Consider the following 24,217-nt stretch of genomic DNA (forward strand, 5'->3'; position numbering starts at 1 on the left):
TCCATTGCAAAGTCCCACAAGGGAGACACTGAAGCAAAGGAGGAGGAGGGCAGGTAGTGGAGCATCCATGGAGACATGAATATCAAAGAAGTCAGGTTACTGCAGAGGTAAGTAACTGCTCCTTTGAGTAGTGTCGCTGTGAGTGCTTCACATCAGGTGACTCACGAGAAGTAGCCACCTAAGGAAGCGGAAGGTTCGGAGCAGTGTTCAGTATGGAAGAGACAACTGCATTGCCTGCAGCAGGATCTGATCTTGCCACATCTACCAACGCATAACTAGCAAAAGCATGGACAGAGGACCGATTTGGCACTCTACAGATGTCTGCAATTGATATACCTTTAAGTAAGGTTATAGATGCAGACAGTGCTATTGTAGAATGCTATTACTCTCAAACCCCAAGTTCTGTTGTAACAGATCTAAATACAGCTGGAGACACCCTATAACCTTTGTTTCAAAATTACTAAACCCTTGTGTCTGCAATGGATACAAATAGTCTAGGAGAGCTTCTAAATGGGTTGTTCCTATCTAGGCAAAAGGCTAATGCCCTCTTGACATGTAGGGAATGGAATATGGCCTCTTGACTAGTCCAATGTTGGTTTTTTGCAGGGGTGGGCAAAGAAGAGAGAAGTGGTTTGATTAACATGAAATTCTGGGGACACCTAATCTAAAAATCTTGGATAGGCCCACAGTGACGCTTACTCTGTGGTGAATGCTACAAATGTGGGGGTCTGACATTAAAGCCCCCAGTTCTCCATTGATAAATCTATTAAAGACCACGTAGCTAGTGCCTCAAAAGGAAGTTTCAATAGACAATTAAGAACTAGGTTCAGGTCCCAACTAGGAGTAGGGTCTCTGATCTACAGGAAGCGATTTGACGAACCTCTTAGGAATCTTGCCATAGTTGTACGAGAGAAGAGTGGAAAAACCTCGTATGAGCATGTGAAGGAAGAGCTGTTATTGCCACTAAGTGAACCCTAATGAAATTCGTAGAAAGAAACAATGTTTTCAATTCCAACAGGTAATCCAATACCGTAGGAAGAGGAGAGTGAGTCAGTGAAATCTGCTGATTGCTACACCAAAGATGATGATGATGATTTGCATTTCTGGAGATATTTCATGTAGATTCTTTTCTACTGTTTCCTAAAACGTGTTGTACCTCTGAAAAACAAGGTATTTCTAGTCCTGACAACTGTTGAGGAACCATTCTTGGAGCCTTAGAATATGTAGGTTGGGGTGACATATTCGACTGGCATCTTGAATCAGTAAAAGAGGACTGATCAGAAGACGCCACAGAGGGTGAGAAGAGAATCCTGATTAGATAAGGAGACCAAACTCGTCCTGGCCATGTTGGTGCAATCAGTGGTACTCTGGCCAATTCTTGTTTGATCTTGTTGAGAACCTTTAACAGTAATGATGTCAGTGGATACGCATACAAAAGACCCTTCATCCATCAGATGAGAAAAGCAACTCCTGGGGATTGGGGTCAAGACCCCCTCTTGAACAATACCTGATGTGTTTCGGTCAGGTCCTTCCATCACTTGAGTGACTGTAGAACCCACTGGAGAACAGACAGTAACCTGTCTACCCTATTGTGCTTGGTTTGTAAACTGTTCAAAGCCATCCTTGTAGACATCAGAGATGCAATCTGGCATGCTGTACTACAAAGACACAAGCTGACGTATCCCAGCAGTTGAAGACATCTCTGTTACTTGAGGACTGCCCTGGATATTGTAGATTGCCACGTACTTTAGGGGTGAAAGAAAAATGCAGAGCTGTTATTTACCAGGCTGCACATGGCAATAGACTGTATAGGTAAGGGATGCAAGGAGGGTCTGGGTCACGATGCAAACTGCAGGCATGCACACAACTAAAATTAATTAATTTAAAGTTTTATTGGGGATAGTTACAAGGGGTAGGGAAGCAGCGTATAATTAGCTAATAGGGTTAATGGAACTTAAAACATACAATGGCTAAAGTATTTACTATCAACAATATTTATAAACAAAGATGCAGTAAACAATATTTATAAACACGGATGCAGCATTTAGTAATAACCAATACTTACGAATACAAACCAACTCATAACGACCGGCAAACATAGAAACTCTGCTTAAAACACGTGAGCTGAGAGAGGCTTCGAGGTGATCAGGCTCGGTTATGGGTGTGCACAAGGTACACAGGATTCGTTTTTCTTTCTCCTCTTCTGCCTGCACATGGCAGACCAGCCTAAAATACCCACTATGACATCATAGAAGTGTCATAGGGGACGGGGCCCAAAAACTGTATGTGTTCGTTTCTGATTGGTACAAGCAAAGTTTACACCAAGTAGGGGAGCAGGTGCCTGAAAGTCTGGCTTCACCCCCAAAAGGTGAGGAAATGCATATAGTTCAGAATGCCTTTAACACTGACTGACAAAGGAAGAGGCCAGGGCAATACCGGTATGGGCAAATCTTTTAGGATGCAGACAGGAACTTATCTTAACAGATATTAGCGATGAGATTTGCTAGTGCAAGAAATCTGCTGGAAGGAAAGCACTCTGCTTCTTCAGACTCGTATCAACAGAAATGGAAATGTTCTTCTTCGAGTGATTGCTCACATCCATTCCAGTTAGGTGTGCGCGCAGTGCGTGCACGTTCGTCGGAAACTTTTTACCCTAGCAACTCCAGTGGGCCGGCAGGTCGCCCCCTGGAGTGGCGCCGCCATGGCGCTCCATATATACCCCTGCCGGCCCACCCACTCCTCAGTTCCTTCTTACCGCCGTGTCGGTCGTTAGAACTGTGGAGCTCGGCATAGCTGTCCTCCACGTCCCTAGCTCTCCTTGTTAACTCTCGTTATTGTTATAGTTGTTAGTTAGATCGTTAAGTGTAGTTAGTAAGTAATTAGGTGTAAATAGTGTTGTAGATAGTTATTCGCCGGGGGCTGTAGCCCTTTCCGGCACCCGGCACCGGGCTCATGCCTGGTTCGCCGGTCTTCAAGCAGTGTGCGGCCTGTAGGAAGCCTATGCCTACCAGCGACCCCCACGATGCGTGCCTGAAGTGCCTGGGGGAATCGCACAGATCGGACAAGTGCCGCATCTGCAAGGCTTTCAAGCCCAGGACAAAAAAGGAGAGAGACCAAAGACTCAGGACTCTCCTTATGGAGGCGGCACTTGACCCGGCGGCTTCGCAGGCCGTGATCTCGGCGCCGGCACCGGATCGCACCGGCACCGGGAAGACTCCCCGGCACCGACCTTCTCCGGCACCGGGTGCAGAGCCGAGACAGTCAGCGTCTGCTACTCCAGCCAGGCAGACCCGACTGGAGCGCCCGGCCTCGGCATCGGCCGCGGCGCCGCCGGCACCGTCGACTCCGGGCCCGACGGGTCCGTCGAGTCCGGTGCCGCCGAGCTCCCCCATAAGATCTGGGGTTGAGCTATTGGTCCCATCCACGCCGGAGACCTTCGCCTCGGCACGGGACCTTATTGCCCTAACGTCGGTGTCCCTGACAACGGATGCCTCAGATCTTGGCTGGGGGGCCCACCTGGGAACCCTGAGAACACAGGGCCTGTGGTCCCCGCAGGAGGTGAGGTTGCACATCAACATGCGGGAGTTGAGAGCGGTCCGCCTTGCTTGTCAAACATTTTGTCACCAGCTTCAAGGTCGTTGTGTCACGGTGTTTACCGACAACACGACGACCATGTACTATATCAACAAGCAGGGCGGCACCAGATCCTCTCCCCTATGTCACGAGGCGATGCAACTCTGGGACTTTTGTGTAGCCCACTCCATTCACCTCACGGCTTCCTTCCTCCCCGGAGTACGGAACACGCTGGCGGATCGCCTGAGCAGATCCTTCCTATCGCACGAGTGGTCCCTTCGCCCGGACGTCACCCTCTCCATCTTCCAGAGGTGGGGTTATCCCCGTGTGGACCTCTTCGCGTCCGGGGGGAACAAGAAGTGCCAGGCGTTCTGCTCCTTTCAGGGCAGGGAGCCCGGGTCTATAGCGGATGCCTTCCTTATTCCATGGACGACCCACTTGTACTACGCGTTTCCCCCTTTCCCTCTGGTCCACAGGGTCCTTCTGAAGGTGCGCAGGGACAGGGCTTGCGTGATCATGGTAGCCCCGGCGTGGCCCAGGCAACATTGGTACCCCATGCTGCTGGACCTGGCCATAGCCGACCCAATTCCCCTGCCCCTTCACCCGGACCTGGTTACCCAGGAGGACGGGTCTCTCTGTCACCCGGACCTGCAGTCGCTGCACCTAGCGGCATGGTTCCTGCGTGGCTGACCGGTTCTGAACTGCGCTGCTCCACACCGGTACGGGAGGTGCTTTTGGGCAGCAGGAAGCCTTCCACGAGAGCGACATACTTGGCCAAGTGGAAGCGTTTCTCCTGTTGGTGCGTGGAGAAAGGTCTCCGCCCTATGGAAGTTTCGGTGGCCAATATCTTAGACTATGTTTGGTCCCTCAAACAACAGGGTCTGACGATATCGTCGTTGCAGGTCCACCTGGCAGCTATCTCCACCTTTCACCCGGGTGGGGATGGCTGCTCCGTTTTTTCTCACCCGACGGTGTCTAGATTCCTTAAGGGGCTGGAACGTTTATACCCTAACGTCCGACTCCCTGCTCCAACATGGGATCTTAACCTGGTGTTGTCTCGGCTCATGGGGCCCCCCTTCAACCCGTTAGCTACTTGCTCCCTACTTTATCTCTCTTGGAAGACTGCATTTTTAGTTGCTATCACCTCAGCTAGGCGGGTGTCGGAACTCCGGGCTCTTGTGGTAGACCCCCCGTATAGTCTTCCACAAAGATAAGGTACAGCTGAGACCACACCCTGCCTTTCTCCCCAAGGTAGTCTCGACCTTCCACATCAACCAAGAGATATTCCTCCCGGGTTTTTTCCCGAAACCTCACTCTTCAGGCAGGGAGCAGCAGCTCCACTCGCTTGATGTCCGTAGGGCTCTCGCGTTCTATGTGGGGAGGACCAAACCGTTCCGCAAATCCCCCCAACTTTTCGTGGCAGTAGCGGACCGCATGAAGGGGCTTCCTATCTCCTCACAGAGGTTATCCTCATGGGTTACTTCCTGTATCAGGACCTGCTATGAGCTGGCCCATGTTCCTACGGGCCGTGTGACTGCGCACTCTACCAGGGCGCAGGCGTCGTCGCTGGCTTTCCTCGCCCGTGTGCCCATCCAGGAAATCTGTCGGGCAGCGACCTGGTCATCGGTCCACACCTTTGCTTCCCACTACGCCCTGGTCCAGCAGTCAAGAGAGGACGCGGCCTTCGGATCTGCAGTGCTCCATGCCGCAACTTCTCACTCCGACCCCACCGCCTAGGTATGGCTTGGGATTCACCTAACTGGAATGGATGTGAGCAATCACTCGAAGAAGAAAAGACGGTTACTCACCTTTGTAACTGTTGTTCTTCGAGATGTGTTGCTCATATCCATTCCACACCCGCCCTCCTTCCCCACTGTCGGAGTAGCCGGCAAGAAGGAACTGAGGAGCGGGTGGGCCGGCAGGGGTATATATGGAGCGCCATGGCAGCGCCACTCCAGGGGGTGACCTGCCGGCCCACTGGAGTTGCTAGGGTAAAAAGTTTCCGACGAACGTGCACGCGCGGCGCGCACACCTAACTGGAATGGATGTGAGCAACACATCTCGAAGAACAACAGTTACAAAGGTGAGTAACCGTCTTTTCTTTTCCTGTTGACTGGAATGGAAGCCTACCAGCATAAAGGAGACTCGATAGGCACACAGTTTATAGAAGTGTATTTACCTGAACAATTTATTAGTGATGGGAATGTTTCCAGGTAATGTTTTGTGGGTTGATCACATGTACAAATCCATTTTACAGATTGGGAACAATTTTTTGCTCTTCCTTATCTTCTCTGTATTATTACTGAAATGGTTTCTGTAGGTTCAAGGTGGAGGGGATGAGGAAAGGGAAGATGTTTTCACTGTAGATAACATAATTACTGTATTGTCAACTGTCTCTTGCATCTTGCCTCCAGGTCAGATTCAGTATATATCTATTCTTTATTTTGTTTCTTCAGGCCACTGAAGAGGTTTCGAAAAATCTGGTTGCCATGAAGGAAATATTATATGGCACAAATGAAAAAGAGCCACAAACAGAAGCTGTGGCACAGCTTGCTCAAGAACTGTACAACAGTGGTCTTCTTAGCACCCTAATAGCAGACTTACAACTGATTGATTTTGAGGTAAGCAAATAGTTACAAAACTTCATGAGCCACACACATGGTAAGTTGCTTTCTGACCATCAGAATTCCTATTTAATTGAAGTAAGAGGTTCACTTCCTAGCTACGCAATTTTTATTTTTTCAATGCTGCTAATGATAGCAGTTGTATTTTAAGATTTAATTGGGAAACATTAATACGAACTACTTGGTAATTTAACCATATGCGAGAGACTAAATTTCTGAGGAGTTTGGAAGGATAGATCACATAAAAAATGAAAAGTAGATGAATTGCTCAAATCTTTATCCTAGAACTCTGAGATGTGTTGCTTAATCTTTAATGTATTTAATTACTGTGTTCAGAGAGATTAAAATCTTGGATTGTATTAATGCCATAATGCCCATAGTCTTATTTAAATCCCTTTTGAGTCATTACAGTATAATACTGAGTCATATGACTATTCTCCTTTATCAATTAATTAATTAAAAAGTTTTCATTAATACTGCCACTAATTAGCCATTTTTAAAATCTTCTGTTTCCTATAGGGAGAGGAGTATTAAAGTATATTTTTTTACATTTTCCCTAATCATTTTTCTGTTTAGACAGGAAAGTCAGATTTTATTGATCACTCCAAAATATGAACATTAATTTTATCTTTCTGTAAGTTTTCATTTGTTGCTCAACAGTATTTATTTGAGCACTTCATGCACAATAATTAATGTCTTCACAACACCACTCTGAAATGTAGAAGTATTATCATCATCCTCATTTTATGGCTAGGGAACTGAGGCACAGTCTGATTTAGGGCTTGTCTACGTGGTAGTGGAGTGCGGACTATGAGATGTGAATTGTAGAGTACACTAATGTGTTGTGCTCTGACTGCTCCATGTAGACCCTTCGGGTGACACACCCACGCCCCTCTGCTGTGTAGACAAGCCAATAATAACTTACCTACAAGTTGCATAAGAAGTCTATGGCAGAGCTAGATATAGAGCTCAGAATTCTAGTGTCTTGACTAGGCTATCCTGCTATTTATGATTGCTATAAAATGTCCTGTTCATAAAAAAGTTGGCCATCAAGCAAACACAACAGTCTAAAGGGATGTTGTAGTGTTACATTCCAGAATTAAGTTAACTTTCTTCCCCAACATCCCAGAATGTTGTTTGATTCTGTTTGGTTCTTTATATCTGTCATATACTGAATTTCCTATAAGGTACATTCCAGAGTAGATTAATCCAAAGATAAAACTGAACACGTCCTATAGAAGCCACCTGAATTTTCAAGCTATGAGTCTGCAAGTAGTGACTTGTCAACGTTTCTAAAAAGAAAAGTCTTAACTAGAAATTTTACCCCATAAAAAAGGGTTTTGAAAATAAAAACTGATGGGAATTTTTTTTCTCACCACATACTTGTCTCTATATAACAAAAACCCAAGGAAATTCAAAGTGAAAGCAATTGAGATGGTCCCTGGTTATTGAGGATAAGATACTGAGAAATTACATCTGGATTCTGCTGACTTTCAAGATCTTTATCAGTCCAGTTTTTAGTTATTCTGGTTATTAGGGAAGCATTCTTCTGATGATGGAAAATGGCTGTGTACAAATTAATTTTATTAGATCTGTAATGACATGGGATTGCGTAGGATTGTTCTGTATTAAAGGTAGCTGTATATTTCAGTCTGAGGGGGCTGCTGATTGTTGGTAATAGCCTTCTATTTTGGACTCCCAACTGCTCTGTTACCTGAGAAGGATGTGGCTTTTCCTTGCTGAGATGAATATTAGAGAGACAAGGTGGGTGAGGTAATACCTGTTATTGGACCAACTTTTGTTGGTGAGAGAGACAAGCTTTCCAGAGCTCTTTTTCAGGTCATATTAAGAGCCATTCATCTTGGACTAAAGCAATGCACTTTAATACAGAATGTGGCAATTTGTTTACCTAATGTTGTGGGCTGATGTCAGCACATCTATGCCCCACCACTTGCACTAACTTCCAATCACTTACTGAGCACAATTCAAAATCTTGGTTTTAGTCTCTTAAGCCCTATGTGGATTGGACCTTACTATTTTTTTGAGACCACTAAGTCCAGAGCTGAAGACAGATGAGATGCTTTTGCTGATGTTTCTTGGCTCCTTCTGGCGGTATGACAGAACCTGAAGTGGTTTGTGCATGGATCAGAGCACATTTTTGACTAAGTATCTGTTTAACTATGGATCGTTCCTGAGGGAGTTATCTTTATAAATTGAGATGATAGGGATTTTTTTCTGACTGTTGCACTCTTGTCTACAATCTATTTGAATCTAAATACCACGGTGATGGGCCCCCTAACGTAAATGAAATTATTTTAGATCCTCATTAAGAAATTGCCCTGAAACATCCAATCTTTACTCTAATATTAACATTTGTTTGGAATTGTGTATATGTAGAAACATTTTTTCATGTAAGGCAATCAACAAAACTGTTCAAAGAGCAATAATTTGTCAATCAGTTTCCTACTGACTTGTATTAAAGTATCTGTTAGTGGGAGTAATTTCATCCTTTGAAAAGTTTAAAAAAAAAAAAAAAGACAAAAACAAAACAAAATCTTTTTGCATCAGAGAGATAGAATCCGACAATGCTGCCACACTTTTACTCTTCACCTCTGGGAATCATGACTGTTGGCATGAGAATTTGTGTGTCCTTGTTAAATAGACCATTACATCACTTGGAAGTAATAGATGGTTCTAACAATAACTAGATTTGTAATTAGTGTGTACCACCATCAGCTCAATTTTATGAATAAAGAGGGGTAGCTGTTGCTGGTGGTAAACAGGGGGAATAATGAGATCCTGGGCAAAATTGTCAGTGTTAGTGATGGCTATTTCTCAAAACACTGCTCTACTCATTACCAGAACAAAGGGTTCTGATGCTGCTTTGGGCAGGCTTTCAATGGAATTATAAATCAGAAAACAAGCATTTACAAAACAAACTAACACTTATATCCTGACAACAATACTGCTGCAAACTCTCCATGCTAATTAAAAAACAAAAATGTCATTTTTTAAAGACTATGATCTTCCTGAGATTTTCTAAAAAATGGTTTATTTTCTACTCATGCAGCATTCATTGTCACAGCGTCAGGAGTCCAATACTATAATTAAAACAAATCTAAAATGATAAACTGTCATTCTGTCATATTTGTTGGAAGTCTCCAAAAAGTGTGAGGTCTATTTCTTTACCTTAAAGCTTGCTACACACTGATTCAGATGGTGCCAGAATAAGTTCCAGAAACAAGGATCATCAGTAATAATGGTTTGCTTCTGGTCTCAGGTTATAAAATTCAAGTAACCATGATTAAGAGTTACTTAACAGATCTTTACTACCAGCTCAAGAACTGTAGCTAGAACCTGTTCTGCCCAAGGTGGTAACCAGCTCCTTGAGCTGCATATAGAAACAAATAACTTCCAAGTCCTCCTCAAGGGTAATTCCAAATAATGTTCGCACGCACTGTTAGGCACTCCTGCTAACTGGCCTGAAGTAATGATGAACTGAATGTGATTCCAAAGATACAAACAGTATTGGCAAATGGTAGATACATGCATCCAATATAGGGTGCATGCAGAACTCCTGTTTTTCTTTCCAATGCTTCTTACTGCTATCAACCAGCTTCATTTAAGATAATTTAAGTTGAACTTGAGCATAGTGCTCTTACCCATATCCACACTTCTATCAAGTATTGAGAAAACTGGGGGACTGTGTTATCCTACATCATATGATATGAGGGATATGCCTTTATGTTATACTTACCTTTGACTTTATTTATAATTGTTATTGTTTTCCATCATAAATAAAAACACACAATAAAAAAAATTGTAAATTGGAGTGCAGTGTGTATGTTGTTAGTATTGCAGCCCAAGATGTTTCTCAGTCTTCCCTAGTAGAAGGACTTGATCACATGCACATTGAAAATGAGAGGTGACAGAGTGGAACATTGAAGAATTCCATTTTACTCAGGGCCGTGGCATTGTTAAAAATGGGCATAGTATTAACATAATTTTGGTACGAAATGAATCCAGAGAAACTCTAGGAGTATCAGATGAAATATAAAAGGATTTTTATTGTTTTAAACATTATCAGTAGGTTATTCAAGCTATCCAAATGTAAGTTGATACAATGATGTATTGAATGCTGTGACAGATTTGAAATAGGTATAGAGAAACAAAGTATTTGGGTAACTTTTTGTGAAATGGTCATGTTTATGTGTATGTATATTAATGTATGTATTAACTCTTGCTGTACATTCTGGTACTAAATGTTATATGCTTAATTGGTTACGTTTTTGACAGGGCAAAAAAGATGTCGCTCAAATTTTCAACAACATTCTCAGAAGGCAAATTGGTACAAGAACTCCCACAGTGGAATACATCTGCACTCAACAAAATATATTGTTCATGTTATTAAAAGGGTATGTACGGTATTTGGTGTAAATAGTTTTATACGAAGTATTGGAGTGGTTTTTTCAGGAAAAAGCAGGATAGTGAGAGTGGTGAAATGTCCCTTCTTCCTCTGCAGTTTGTTTAAATAATTTTGCCACAAGGCCTGTAACTTCCCTTAAAGTAACTTAAATCAAGTGGATAATTTAAGCAATAGAACATCAAAATATGAATCCTTTAATGTGAAGGGTGACAGGGTGAGAATTGAAAACTAATACTGCGCTAAAAACATTCTTGTTGGGATAATGTAACAATAAAATCTGTTCCTTTTCACTGAACTTACTTCATTGTCTAGAGTTGAAACTGTTATTCCTGATCTTAATTATTTACTGAGTGTTTGAATGATTGTTCTAACCTCTGGCTCAATGAACTTGCTGTCCCATCCTCTGAGTTACTGTGCAGCTCCTGCTTCATAGTTTTTGGGTAATACAACTACAAAGACATCAAGCAGCTCCAACTTTTCTAGATATGATTCAGTGTATTCACTGCATGCCAGGTTGCTGTTTCCAGCTCTGTTTTGTATTACTTGCATTGTTACATCACAGAATCATGCCAAATCAATTATACTGTAGCAAGTCTGCAGCTGCATACCAAAATAGAGGTGCTTATGAAAACAGAAATTTAAGTAAAAAGCCTTTGTTTTTTAAATTAGGGAACAAACATCCCTAATTTAAAATGGACTGTTTACATTTCTATTATTCTCTGCCATGAATAACAGAAAATATTAGAGGTTGCAATCCCATTTTATCATTTGGGAAGGGGGGGAAGTTCACTAATGTCTTGCATAAAACCATTTTAAAAATGTTAACATTTCAAACACTAAATTTGTATCAATAGCTGTAGCATGTATACTGATGGATATTGTTCAAATAAGCTCTCATACATCATGATGTACAGTATACTTCTGATTATCCAAATAGACTGAAGAACACTGATTTTATTTGGATAATTGGGAGTTCGGATAATCAGGAGAACAGGAACAATTCAGCCATTGAGCAGTGGGGTTCCCTTCTCCACAACTGAGGGCTCATCTTGCTCCTCACAGTACTGGCCAGAGGTCTCTGCTCTATTTTACAAATCTCCATGTTATCTGAATCCCTTCCTTGTCTCCCAGCATGAGATACATGCTGCAGAGGGCAGGTATCTCATGCTTGGGGACAAGAAAGGGATTTGGATAATGAGGTTTCAGTAAACGGGTATACTGTAGTTGTGCTCAAATGCTACAGTGATTGATATGGTATAAGATTCTATAGAAAAGATAAAGAAGTAGATTAAATAGTTAATCCCTTGGAATAGCTGTTTGCCACATCCTGACAACAGCAATAAGATGTTAAAATAACAGGTTTTGTTTTCTGGATGTTTAAACAAAAGATCTGCTCTTTAGTTTTTCCTTGAAGTTTTTGCATTACATAGTAATTAGAGATGTTGCCAAGTCTGAAACCTACCAAACGTGTGGTGTCATGCTTATGTCACATTGTCTCTTCATTCTCTTTATCTGTGCCATTGTCTGAGCCAGCAGTGTGTTGATACATAGAAAAAAAATTATTTTACAATTAGAGCAGGAACTTTGCACGTTTTAATCCCCGGCTTCCTCATGAACACTAAGAACCCCCCCCCCAACAGTCTAGAGGAACAACAAAATGTGTCTCTGCAATTTTAAAGAAATTCAGTTCCACAGAGTACTTTTAACTTTTCCTATTCTACAGTCTCGTTTTGACAGAACCCAAGATATCTTAAAGATTCAAAAGGCAAGGTTATTATTAACCAAAGTATAATATAAAAGTAAGAATAAATGAATGATACGAAAGTCTTATACGTGCTTTCTCAAAGTGCTTTACAAAGGAAGGCATAGAAACAGAGGCACAGAGTGGTAAAATAACTTGTCCAAACTGTCAGACTGGTCAGTGGCAGACTCTTCTAACTTCAAATCCAGGATCATGTTCAGTGGACCACATTACTGATTTTTAGGACAGCATAACCTAGGACAGCCACCATGAAACATTTTTGTGTGTGCATGAGTAAAGATGTTTGAAATAGGTGTTGGTTTTAATTTATAGAAGTACTTACTGATCTGTTGTATGTCTTACATATGATACATCTGATATAGCCAAATTTTACATAATTTTAAGACATTATGATGAATGTGAACCAACTATTAGCAAAAGATCTAGGCTTTGAAAAAGGGTCTATGATTTCCCAGAATCCTGTTGATTTAAATATGTGGAGCTACAAGAGACCCATAGATTTCAGGTAATGTTACTTTCAAATTTTGACAGTGTACTTGCAGTGCAAATGGTTATTCTTTTGACCACATGGAACGGTCTGTTGGTTCACTTATGAAATTCACCTAAAAAGTCATACTAAGTATTCCATAGAAAATGAACAAGTTTGGCAGTATACTGGGAGTTGTGAATTGTCTATACCACAAGAGGGCAGACTTCTGCTGTCCCAACCTGCAGAGCACCTACTGCACATTTAGAAAAACCTGATAGGAATCAAGTTCCACCTGCAGTTACGAGATGAGGGCATTGATTTTGAGTATGAACATAAAGTTACGTTTCTTATGCTCCCATTTTATAGAAGTGATTCATACAAGCAACAGATTGATCATCTGATTTTGATAGTGTTTCATAAAACATCTGAAAGTGGAACTTAATATACAGATAAATGCGTTTTAATTATTGAAATGTTTAAGTTGACTTGATAACATAATATAGCATATTGTTAATTATATATAGAGTTGCGGTACTACAGTACCACATTTTAAAGGTATTTATACAGACTTCTCATTTTGCAGGTACGAATCTCCAGAAATTGCTCTAAATTGTGGAATAATGTTAAGAGAATGCATTAGACATGAACCACTTGCTAAAATAATCTTGTGGTCAGAACAGTTCTATGATTTCTTCAGATATGTGGAAATGTCAACGTTTGACATTGCTTCAGATGCGTTTGCCACATTCAAGGTAATTTGCATACCATATCTAAATAGTTACAATAGCATACATTTCTCTAGCGTCTCAAGTATATAATCCCAAATATCAGGTGTTAGTCACATATGGAGACAGAGAACAAAGTCTGTGACATTCTCTGTAAAGGGGCTGGATCAACTGAACATTTCTTCCTTCTGAGCACATGGTGATAAGATATTGCTTCAGATAACATTTATTCCAGAACTAAAATTTATTCCAGAACTAAAATTTAATAATTTTACTTAGATTGTAAACTCTTCAAGGCAGGGGAGGACTGTCTTATTTGTGTAGTGTCTTACGTGATTGGTGCTGATTCATGATTGGGACCTCTAGGTGCTAACACTGTACAAATAATAAATAGTATAAGTGAACCCTTTGGTGCTGTAGAGCACCTCTGGTGGTATGTGTCATTCCTGTTGCAGGGAGTAGGCCTGAGTTTCCCTGTGCCCCAGTGATCCAAGCAGCTGTATCAGCCCTTGAAGCTGTTGGAAGCCAACACAAGTTAAGAGCCTTCAAGTTGCTCTGATTTCTCTATGAGAACCAGTACAGCATATAGCAGACCCCTTCCTAAGTTGTGCTGTGAGTTTTCACAGCCACAATCAAGGATCCACCAATATTCCAACTTTTTTTCTTTATTTCCATAGTATATCAAAATCCTTCTTTGGATTAATTAGACTCTTCAGAGGCATCAAGAATGAATATTTATTATTTGAATAAATATATTTTTTTAAATCTGAAAATATTGCTTAAACATGACATACTTTTTCAGGATTTACTTACTAGACACAAGTTACTGAGTGCAGAATTTTTGGAACAGCATTATGATCGGGTGAGTAAATATATTTAGTTCCTCAGAACTTTTTAATGTTTGATACAGAATAATTTTCATTTGACTGAAAGTTAAATACCTTTTCATTCTGTGTGTCGTATTGCTTGGATTCTTAGTTAAGAATTACCAAGGACAAGTTTATGTGTTGCATTAATCAAAGTTAGGTTTGCATTTTTTGTGCCATAGTATTTTTAAAATATAAATTTGTTTTAAAATTCCCAGCATTTCAACATCAGAAACTTAAATTAAGATTTTGAAAAGATGCTTTGTGAAAGTGCGTTTTTCTTTAGAGGGAACCTTTCCCTATTTTTTCTGTTGTCTATATGAGGCCTTAGTCACAAAAGTATATTTTATAGTTTTGCTCCATCTGCTGGCCAATTCTGATATTAATAAAAGCTTAAATCATTTCATAGTCTTCAAAATTTTATTGCTTAAAGAATAACTTCCTTCATTATATGGTAGTCCAAATGTTCAAAGTTCCCAAAATAGCAAAGAAATGTAGTTTTAAAAAAGGTTGTTAGAATTGTAAACACCTGTCATGTAATACTGCAAACCTTGTTTCAATAGAATTCTAAGTTTTTATTTACATACCTATTTCGGATACCCTCCCCCCCCCCGCATGAAATTCATTCAGAAGCAGAGCTTGTGCCACTTGGAAAGTTCCTGATTTTTCTCTTCATTCTCCATTCAGTTCTTCAGTGAGTATGAGAAGTTACTTCATTCAGAAAATTATGTGACGAAAAGGCAGTCACTTAAGGTAAGGTAGTTTTACTTTGAGTGCCCTTTTTTCCCCAAGAAAATTACTTAGATTTCAGGGTGAAGTGATTTAAATCACAATGACTTAAATAACTGGTTTGAATCCCAATTTAAAACAGTAAAAATAGTTGATTTCAATAACTATTTTAATAAGGTTTTATTTGTGGACTTGCTGAACAGTTTATTTTCATCACTTGAGAGCATGGTTGAATCAAAGCAATCTGGGGTGCACAGCAACTTGGAGCATAGCCCTATCTTCCACTTGGAGTGATGGTGTTCGGGTTAGGACTGCAGGGATGGAGCCCAAGGGAAGCAGGGACAGCAGGCAGAACCAAAGAGGCTGGAGCAGTGGTAGGGGGCCCCCATTGTCCCCCAGATGTGGCAATAGGGGCTCCCTTACCTATCCGAGAGGCACAGATTTGGTAGCAGCGGGGCTTCCCCAGGACTTACATCCATCCCTATTTGTGGGGTATCTGTACAGAGTGATATTTCTTGACTGAAAATTTTGAAAATTCTGAAAATTTTGTAGCTAGAAACAACTCAATGTTGGAGACACCTGGCTGACAGTAAATCACAGTTCTCCAGTTTGAGGATGCAAGAGAGATCTTTCATTGAATAATAGCCGGTCTTCATAAATAAACAATCTTCTTATATTACAGAAACTCCCAAAGGCCTAAATGGGATGAGGGCCCCATTGTGATAAAGCACGGTACAAACACACATGAAGACAGCACATGTACCAAAGAGCTTACAGTCAGGGTATTGGGTGAAACTGTCCAAGGAATGATTTAGACTGGTCTGCGGACAGTTTTTACACTGGGATAATATATATCCTCAGGGGTATGATTTTATAAAGCTGTAGTACCAGTAAAGCAACGTGGACGCCGTTACACTGATGTGAAGGTGCCTTATACTGGTACAATTTATCCCGTGAGGGAATAGTTGTACTAGCATAAGTACTGATTAGTTTTAGACTTATTTCTGCAAAGCTTAGGGCCCAGGTACATAATTTAATAAAATACACTTAAATAGATATAATTGCTAACCACAGCAACATCAGCATAAATATCTATTAAACATCCATGCTGGTCAGCTGTGGGATGTGTTAATTTTCCATAGGGAAGTATGAGGTTGAAGTGAAAGTATTGCACAGTTGTCAGCAATTAGTTACAAGTGCATGTTGGAGGTGTATGGGACTTGCTTGTAGATGGGTGAGTGCAGTGTGTGGGGATTGATTTCTTAAAGAAAGACTTTAACTGGACACACATGCTTGCTTCTAAGTGTTTGAGTTGGCATAGGCGCAGGAACTAGGAGTGCCAGGGGTGCTGTAGCACCCTCAAGTTTTATGTGGGGTCCCAGCTGCTGGCCCTGCACCTGGGACTTCGCTCCCCGGCCGCCCTCCTGGGGCCCTGCACCCAGGGCTTGGGTCCCTGTCCCTGTACTTGGGGCCCCATCTGGTAGCTCCCTGTTCCTGGGGCCCCATCTGCTGGCTCCACTCCCGGGCTCTCACTCCCAGCCCCACTGTCAGGGCTGTACTCTCGGGTCCCTGACTGCCAGCCCCACACCCAGGACTCTGCTTCTGGGCCCCATATGCAGGGACCCAGCTGCCCTGTTGTGGCCCCAGCTGCCCTGTTGTGGCCCCAGCCTTGGCCCCCTTAGCCCTGCCCGGATCCCCTGCTCCCAGAGACATGGCTCTGCTCCCGGACCCAGCTCTGGAGGTTGGGGCAGCATGGAGAGAGGAATAAAGGGGGCATTAGGTAAAAAATAAAAACTTCTTTCAGCACCCCCACTATTAAGTGTTCCAGCACCACTGTGAGTAGGGGGGTTTCCTGTTAAGCAACCATAACTGTTTTTTATTTATTTTTTTCTCTTTTGGAATTTTGTTTTCTTTTGTTATTTTTTAAACTGTGTATGGTGTAAGTAGATTATAAGAGACAGGTTCCTTTTTCCCCTCCATTATTATTGTATATACTTGCATGGTCGGGTGGTAATTTCAGACTTGGAATATGTATAGAAGATCAGGTCAGTGTTTTCACTTTGTAATCATTTTACTAGAGAATTTTTAATATTTTTCTGAGTGGTTATAAAACAGATGTAGTAGAAAAGATTAATTTCTGAAGATTGTGTGCATTGGGAACCTCAAAAGTGGAACAAAGGACTACAAAGCAGAGCTGATCTTTCATCACACACTAGCATAATTATCGTAGTGCTAATTACTGTTTATATTGTTTCATTTTCTTTAGTTATTTTGCATCATCTTAATTTAAAATAAAAAGACTGTAACCATTAGTGACCGCTACCTGAAAAGTACCTACCCAACATCACACAGGGATGGTAAAGCCATGGATAGAGCCTGGTTCCTCCTATATTCCAGGCCCAGTGCCTTAACCACAAAACCATTACGTATAGTATCAGGTTTTATAATTAAAGACTGTTCTGTCTGTGTCAGTGCTTTGTAGAGATGGCCATGCAGGGATAATCCTGTTTTACAGACGCCAGAGCCAAGAACACAGCTTTGGCCTGATCTTTGTGCAAAATAGCATGGCTTCTTTTATAGCTGTTATAGTAGAGACTGAGCTGGCAGAAAGGGTCTCGTGCAACCTGTCAGATCCTCTCTTACCTTATTTTTAAAACCGGGGGGGAGGAGGATACCTTGACTATGGGTAGCTGACTTATGACAACATCGAATTATCCGTTTCGGATACCAGACATATTGAGCATAGATATGGTACAGTAGCTAGTTATCACCTAGCAAAGGGCATTCATTATGGGGGTACTCAGAGCCCCTTCTGCCTACATAGCACTGTCCACATCAGCACTTTTGTCAGTGAAAGTTGTGATGGTCAGAGGGTGTGTTTTTTCACTGCCCTGACTGACAAAAGTTTTACCAACAAAAGTGGTAGTGGAGTCACAAGCTAAGGGGAGACAGAAAGGTAGGCAGTTTTTCACCCATGCTGAGAGAGAGAGTGGAAAAAGCAGCACATCAAAATACCCTGGACTGGGAGTCAGGAGAACCAAGAGTTTGTTACGCCTCTTTTATTGACAGATGTCAATTACTCAAAGTGCTTCACAACCCCATGATAAAAAAAATTGTATTTGAACTCATAAGATTTCTGTAATACTTCATCGTTCTATCACATTTTTCCACCCTTAGTTGCTTGGTGAATTGCTATTGGACAGACACAACTTTACAATTATGACAAAATACATCAGTAAACCTGAAAATCTGAAACTAATGATGAATCTTCTACGAGACAAGAGTCGCAACATTCAGTTTGAGGCCTTTCATGTCTTTAAGGTATGGCACCAAAAATCATAAAACCATTGAATAGCTTCTGTAGTGTGCCTCGTTTACACAGGTAGTGAGGTTAGTCAATAATGATGGCAAACCTCAGATCTATCTGCTCTGAAAAACTACTTGATTCTTTCTTTTGCTGAAAAGTACTTGCTCAGGAAATGCTAAATGGTTTTGTATGCTTATTGTTAGCATAACCTTCCTCTTCTAAAATTCTGTATGAATTGAGAATGATGAAAGGGGATGAATGCCTGCTGTGATTTCTGAGCATAACTCAACATCATTCTGAGGATTCTAAACAGGTCTGTCATGCTACATCGTACTGTGGAGGATACATTTAGTATTTCAAATCACCTGATCAGTTTTGAAAAGTCTAAATCATGGTTGTCTGTTGAAACAAGTTACCCTTTTTATTAATAGTAGACATAAACTAATGGTTAGTAATAGGTTGGGGATTTAGTTCCATTCAGAAATAACTCTGCAGAAAGGTTTTAAACCATCTCTAGTCTCTCTAACGATGATGCTAGATACATAAAATCATGCACCTGCTACAGAACTCAATCCTGTGAGGTGCTGAGTGCCTCCTGCAGGATGTCTTTGCCAGGCAGCTCCCATTAACATCAGAATTGGACCCTCAGTCTCTACCTCAATAACATATAAAACTGGTTTTCATTTCAGATTAATATTCTTAAATATTCCATTTGTTTTTTCATGTGCAGATACTTGAGAGAAAACATTCATAATTTTAAACTTGGACTGTCAATTAATTGCAGTTAACTCAAGTGATGAGCACAAAACAAATTAAATAGATTTTAAAAAGTCACAATTAATCAGTTTTAATCGCACTGTTAAACAGTAATAGAATATCAATTTAAATTTATTATAAATATTTTTGGATTCTGCATTTTAAACATATTGATTTCAATTTCAACACAAATACAAAGTGTACAGTGCTCCCTTTATTTTTTTTACAATTGCACTGTAAAAAAAGATGAACAAAATAGAGTATTTTTCAGTTCAACTCATGCAAGTACTGTAGTGCAATCTTTTTATTGTGAAGGTGCAACTTACAAATGTAGAATTATTATTTCTTACGTAATTGCATTAAAAACTAAAATAATATAAAACTTTGGAGCCTACAAATCCACTCAATTCTACTTCTTGTTCAGCCAATCACTAAGACAAACAAGTTTGTTTATATTACCTGGAGATAATGTTGCCTACTTATTCACAGTGTCACCTGAAAGTGAGAACAGGCATTTGTATGGCGTTGTTGTAGCTGGCCGTGCAAGGTATTTATGTTCCAGATATGCTAAACATTCACATGCGCCTTCATGCTTTGATTTGTAGGCTCTCAAGTTTTACATAGTTTTGTTTTTGAGTGCAGGTATGTAAAAAACAACAATAATAATTTTACGTTTGTAAGTTGCACCTTCACAATAAAGAGATTGTACTACAGTACTTGTTTGAGGTGAACTGAAAAATACCATCTTTGTCATTTTACAGTACAAATATTTGTCATAAAAAATATAAAATGTGTGCTGTACACTTTGTATTCTGTATTGTAATTGAAATCAATATATTTGAAAATGTAGAAATACATCCAAAAATAGTTATAATACATTTAAATTGGTATTCAGTTATTAACAGTGAAATTAAAACTGATTAATTGTGACTACTTTTTAATCTCGTGACTTAATTGCAATTTGTTTTTAATCATTTGACAGCCCTATTTTAAACCGCTATCATCTCACTTTTTATTAGCTAAGTATAATTTTAACTGAGCCTTCTGTTTCCTGTATCTGTGCTAAAATCCCTCTTCTTTTGTTGCAGGTGTTTGTAGCCAATCCTAACAAGACACAGCCTATATTAGATATCCTCTTAAAGAACCAGACCAAACTTATTGAGTTCCTGAGCAAGTTTCAGAATGACAGGACCGAGGATGAACAATTTAATGATGAGAAGACCTATTTAGTTAAACAGATCAGGGATTTGAAGAGACCAGCACAGCAAGAAGCTTAATCTCCAATAAACCCCTAAAATATTAAACCCAAATTCAGCATTTGCTGTTAGATATTCACCATCAGGCACTCTTATCAATTCATGAGGAACATTACTGCTAATCTGCTGTTCAGTGAACGGTTTTTGTTTTCTCTTCTTTTCTAGTCCAAGTTGAAAAGCATAGCTGCTGCTTTCTTGCACAATGTGGACTTTCTTGATATTTGTGTCATTTCAGAATTCAAAGACACTGCTTGTTTTAGGAGTACTGGGAAAAAAGATACTAGATTCATGAAAGCAAACATAGATGATAGTTTGGTTTAGGAAAGAAGGTATTAATGTAGTTAAGCAACAGGTTGCATGCTTGCAAATCTGATTAAATCGTATGTTTGCACTTACCTTGTTTAAGATATGAGCACAATGTGACCTGTGCATACATGGCACCATAGTATAAAATTGTATGCCTTGATTTAAAAAAAAAAAAAATGTGCAGTGCTTTACTTGTAATCAAAGGGGAAATGTATCTGAGATGTGAGCTTATTGAGATAAACAGTTGTCTTGCAAATAAACTCAATTTAGCAACTTTTTAAAGAGTGAAATCTTGAGGTTCATAAGGAAAATGTATATAATATGCCTTTCACTGCTTTATAGATTTTTTTTGACATATGATTTTCTGAGAATTGAGTTGTAAACTTGGAAATATGTTCTAAGGGTTTTGTTAATTTTACTTTGAAGGTATTTCAAACAGTAGAGCTAGCAGTGACATTTTGCATTTCATTTCAACAATGCTTGCTGGTTTCTTTTGTATATAACTCCTAGGCTGCTCATTTCTTTAAAAATATGATTTAATTTGTACAGCAGATGAATGTTATTGTATTAGTCTGTAACTATTACTTAATATTGAGTTCTGCAAAATGAATGCTCATATGTAGCTGAATACTTCAGATCATCTGAGAATGCTGATTTAACATTTCTTAAATACTGCAGCATCAAAAGGAAAAAACAATTTATATGTATTCACTTATCTAATGGGGTGCCATCAATTAGGTTAGGCTAAAATATAGAACTGGAATTCTTTAATCTGTATTCTTACTGGTTAATATTGGCCTTATTCACTTAAATTAGTGTTGTGTTCTGTAAATGGTCAAGATTATGATAAACTAATATTGATTCCTTTTTCTTCTGGGGAGTCTACAGAGACCACCTTTGCTTTCTTGCAGTAGATCTCAGTACAATAGTTATCAAAGTGAATAATTTCCCCTTGACTTCTAGAAAAATAATTTCACAGATGGCCTACTTGTAACAAAATGATTTAATTTTGTCAAGTCCTATTCTTAAATGCTGCAAACTATCAGTATTTATAAAAAAAGAAACTGATTTTGCACCATGTTGGCTTTTGTTACTGTGACCATAACAACATCTACTAAATATTTGTAAACAATGTTATTAAAATTGTATCTATTCATCTTATAATTATGCTAAAATCACAACCAACTTATGAGCTGGAGTTTGAACGTTCAAATTCTGCATGACTGAACATGATTGAGAATGCCATAGAATTGCTCATTGCTTCCTGTCCTCTTACTAATGAAAATTATTTTTGGATAGCAAGATGAAACCTCTCATTGACATTTTAGCTAATTTTGAAGCCACTGTGAGGGAAATCAGGTAATAGCTCCAGAAAATTGGATGTTTTCACTCTGGTAATATAAAATGGCTCTTAACATTGTCATTGATCTCTTTAAGGTTCTTAATCTGTCCATTGCAAACTGATTCATATTGTCTCCTGGAAAATAGCAAATTAATCTTAGTGAAAATGAGAGATCTCTATTTTTAAAATCATTTCGGTAGGCAGGCAAAATTGGCCATTAGATGGTATTATAGTTCAGTACTAGCAGTCTTATGTTTTGGTTTATCATAGTTGAGTGGAAGAAAACATTATTTGCCAAGTTATTCTCCATAACAACAAGGCTTCCACTTTAGAAAAATGCTAAAATTTATATATGTAAAGAAGTGAAGAAATTTGGATTGGGGTATTGGTTTTTCTCTCTCTGACTGGGAAACAGTGGATATGATAACTTTTTTAACATATGAAAGCATTTGAATGTTGGCGTTCAAGAAAAAGTTGTATTTAAATTTAAGATCATTTGACATGCTATTCATATTAAAAAAAAATCTGCTGTACTGGAAGTAGTTTCTACTCATCTTTGTGAAGGCTTAAAGATATTACTAAAAGTTATTTAATGTGAGGTTGTTTTTTTTTTTAAAATATTGATGTATACAGTTGTAATTCTGCTTCCATGAAAGTATTTCATTTCTTCTGAGAAAAAATGCATTTCTTACCAGAAAATCTGGCTGGCCCCATAATTTAAATTGAAATAAAATTTTGAAGAAAATCTATGATGTGCTTTATTGTGTTTGAAAATGTGGACTTGAACACTCACCTCTTTAGTGCCTTAAAGGAGTACATGGTGCATCACTTCTGACTCATAAGTTTGCAAATGAAACAGAATTACTTGAAGGTAGTTAAATCCAAAGCAGACTGTGAAGAGTTACGAATGGATCTCATAAAACTAGATGACTGGGCAACAAAAGGGCAGATGAAATTCAGTGTTAATAAATGCAAAGTAATGCACATTGAAAAACATCTCAAATATATGTACAAAATGGTGGGGGGGGGCTCTAAATTAGCTATTACCACTCAAGAAAGATCTTGGAGTCATTGTGGATTGTTCTCTGAAAATTTGCTCTCTGTGTGCCGTGTCAGTCAAAAAAGCTAACAATGTTATGAACCATTAGGAAAGAGAGAGAGAAAGACAGAAGATATCATAATGTGGCTATATAAAGCCATGGTATGCCCAATCTTTGAATACTGGCTGCCATGTCCAAAAACAAATGGAAAAGGTACAGAGAAGAGAGTATCTAACAGCTTCCATCTGAGGAGAGATTTAAAAAACTGGTACAATTCGGCTTGGAAAAGAGACTAAGGGAGAATATGACAGAGGTCTACAAAATCATGACTAGTGTAGAGAAAGTGAATAAGGAAGTATAATTTACTCCTTCTGATAACACAGGAAACAGGCATCACCCAAGGAAATTAATAAGCAGCAGGCTTAAAACAAACAGAAGGAAGTATACTTCCCAAAATGTACTGTCAACCTGCTGAACTTGTTACCGGGGATGTTCTGAAGGCCAAAACTGTCTCTAATTCTTTTTTGAATCCAAGTTAAGTTCATGGAGAATAGGTCCATCAAAGGCTGTTAGCTAAGATGATCAAGGATGTAACCCCAGGCTCTGGGTGTCCCTAAGCCTCGCCAGATGCTGGGCTGGACAGAGAGAGAGAGGATGGATCACTTGAAAATTGCCCTATTTTGCTCACTGCCTTTTTAAGCATCTGCAGTTTGCACTGTCAGAAGACAAGATACTGGGCTAGACTGACCATTGGTCTGACCCGATATGACCGTTTTTATGTTGCATTTTTTATAAAAGAATGATCCTAAATGGCACTTTCAAAGCCACTCTTGAGAAAGGTGCAAAGGAGTGCTGTACAAAAGACACAATAACTGATTTGTATTTGCAAATGGCGGCCTGGTTTCTGTGATCCTTTGATTGTTACAAACTTAGGGCCTGATCTAAAGCCCACTGAAGTCAATGGGGGTCTCAGGCTTTGGACCAGGCCTTTAGTGTTAATTTCAGCATTGAGTTAACAATTATAAGGCACGTTGTT

At 39.8% G+C, this 24,217-nt stretch overlaps 1 protein-coding gene across 4 annotated transcripts in view; it reads left to right on the forward strand.

The window, feature by feature from the left end:
- CAB39 (calcium binding protein 39) overlaps positions 1 to 22,888 on the forward strand; it is a 72,332-nt gene extending 49,444 nt beyond the window's left edge. For all 4 annotated transcript variants that reach the window (XM_030574407.1, XM_030574405.1, XM_030574404.1 and 1 more), the window contains 7 exons: positions 6,030 to 6,194; positions 10,494 to 10,612; positions 13,438 to 13,606; positions 14,382 to 14,441; positions 15,133 to 15,198; positions 18,352 to 18,495; positions 20,326 to 22,888. In XM_030574407.1, the coding sequence (XP_030430267.1) occupies positions 6,030 to 6,194; positions 10,494 to 10,612; positions 13,438 to 13,606; positions 14,382 to 14,441; positions 15,133 to 15,198; positions 18,352 to 18,495; positions 20,326 to 20,514 (912 nt within the window). In that variant the 3' untranslated portion in view covers positions 20,515 to 22,888. The remainder of the gene's footprint in view (positions 1 to 6,029; positions 6,195 to 10,493; positions 10,613 to 13,437; positions 13,607 to 14,381; positions 14,442 to 15,132; positions 15,199 to 18,351; positions 18,496 to 20,325) is intronic.
- The last annotated feature ends 1,329 nt before the right edge of the window (positions 22,889 to 24,217 follow it).

This window comes from Gopherus evgoodei, chromosome 9, assembly GCF_007399415.2.
Source record: "Gopherus evgoodei ecotype Sinaloan lineage chromosome 9, rGopEvg1_v1.p, whole genome shotgun sequence".
Taxonomy (NCBI): Eukaryota; Metazoa; Chordata; order Testudines; family Testudinidae; genus Gopherus; species Gopherus evgoodei.